The sequence below is a fragment of the Triticum aestivum genome, chromosome 7D (genome assembly GCF_018294505.1).
Source record: "Triticum aestivum cultivar Chinese Spring chromosome 7D, IWGSC CS RefSeq v2.1, whole genome shotgun sequence".
Lineage (NCBI taxonomy): Eukaryota > Viridiplantae > Streptophyta > Magnoliopsida > Poales > Poaceae > Triticum > Triticum aestivum.
In genome coordinates, this window is record NC_057814.1 from 510,388,027 (window position 1) to 510,389,485 (window position 1,459).

A 1,459-nucleotide genomic window follows, 5' to 3' on the forward strand; every position below is an offset into this window, starting at 1 on the left:
CCCTGTCCGCTCTTAGGTAGGAATGAGACATCCCCGCAAATTAATGCGTATAGCACCCCAGCGGAGTGCCCGTGGGGATTCGAACGCGGGTGGGTGGGTTCAGCGACCTGAACACCACCCACTGAGCTAGCCCTCAGTTCTCATTTTGTGTTTTACTTGTATTGTCGTGTTTAACTTCATGGGCAGCATAACAGTTCTGTGTAACAGGTAGGCTTGACTGTAGTCTGCGCGTATGTGCATTAACATACGCTTTGAAAAGAATTAGTTATAATCTGATGTGTGTTGATGTTTCTAGGAGGCGAAGAAATGCGTGGAAGGGATTGATTTGAATGAACCACCACACAAAAACCGAGGTATGACTGTTGCTGTTATAATGAAAGACGGACCCTTTTGTAGATTCGGTCTGACTTAGAAAAGTTGAGAGAAAATTGACCAACCCCACATGTATGTTGTACTATTCAAACTTGATATACTTCAAAGTCCCACCTGTACTTCTAATTTGGATAGTCTACTGCCTATAATACTAAGTGCATACTGACTGTTGTGGTTGTATACTTTTATTAGCTTACCTATGGATAATAAACTTGGGAATAGCTCATGTTAACACATGCTAGTTGCCAAATTTATTCATTACCAACTTACGATTTTCCAAAGGTAGCAGTAAAAACCGAGCAAAAACTGAAAATAGAAGTTAGCAGGTACTCCCTCCGTTCTAGATACATCCATTTCTACACAAGTAATTCGGGACGGAGGGAGTATTAATTTGTACAGATTCAGGATTTCAGATAGAGGGATGATTTTTAATCTAAAGTAGAATTAGTTCGGAGTTTAAAGGGTGAGAATCTGCAAATAAATAGTGTGGATTGAAGTTCAAAACTTATATTAAATAAAGTCAACATATGTATCCAGTTTTTTTTACTTGAGCTCAACATCTCCTATAATGAATAAATATTGGTTTTTGCCGCTTTTTCCTTTTTCATAATATGTCATACTATGTGGTACAATATAGGTGCTCCAAAACTTGCCATGAAGTGTGTATTTTCTTATGGTAGGTGTCAGGTTGAGCCATGTACTGCTGCAAAAGGATTGTAAGAATATATGCCGCACAAAAGCTTGTGATGTTTCAATAGAATTGTAAGTTGATCTTAATTTTTTCGACTGGTTATTCTAGTGTGTACTTTGTATACTAGCTTGGATCAAAATTATTCATGTTTTCTGTAGCATATTGTCGCTGACGAGTCAATTTATAGTTTACACTGTTGATGGGTGGGCTTTCCACTGCTGTTACAAAGCAAATGCGGCCATAATCATGTTTAACACTAGCCGCATCCACTCGAAGGTTTGCTTGGATACACAATGATCATATCCAATTCTTCCAGCTCAGATCAAATTGTATCCAAACAGGCTCTGGGTGAAGTTATGACTTACCAAATTAAGAAGCTAGTTATTGCATAGGAGC

General features: G+C 38.5%; 1 protein-coding gene across 1 annotated transcript in view; it reads left to right on the forward strand.

Moving 5' to 3' along the window:
• Positions 1-1,459, forward strand: part of LOC123164918 (MORC family CW-type zinc finger protein 3) — a 12,044-nt gene that overhangs the window by 1,870 nt on the left and 8,715 nt on the right. Inside the window, exons 2-3 of the mRNA XM_044582526.1 lie at positions 296-353; positions 1,053-1,134. Coding sequence (XP_044438461.1) covers positions 296-353; positions 1,053-1,134 — 140 coding nt within the window. The remainder of the gene's footprint in view (positions 1-295; positions 354-1,052; positions 1,135-1,459) is intronic.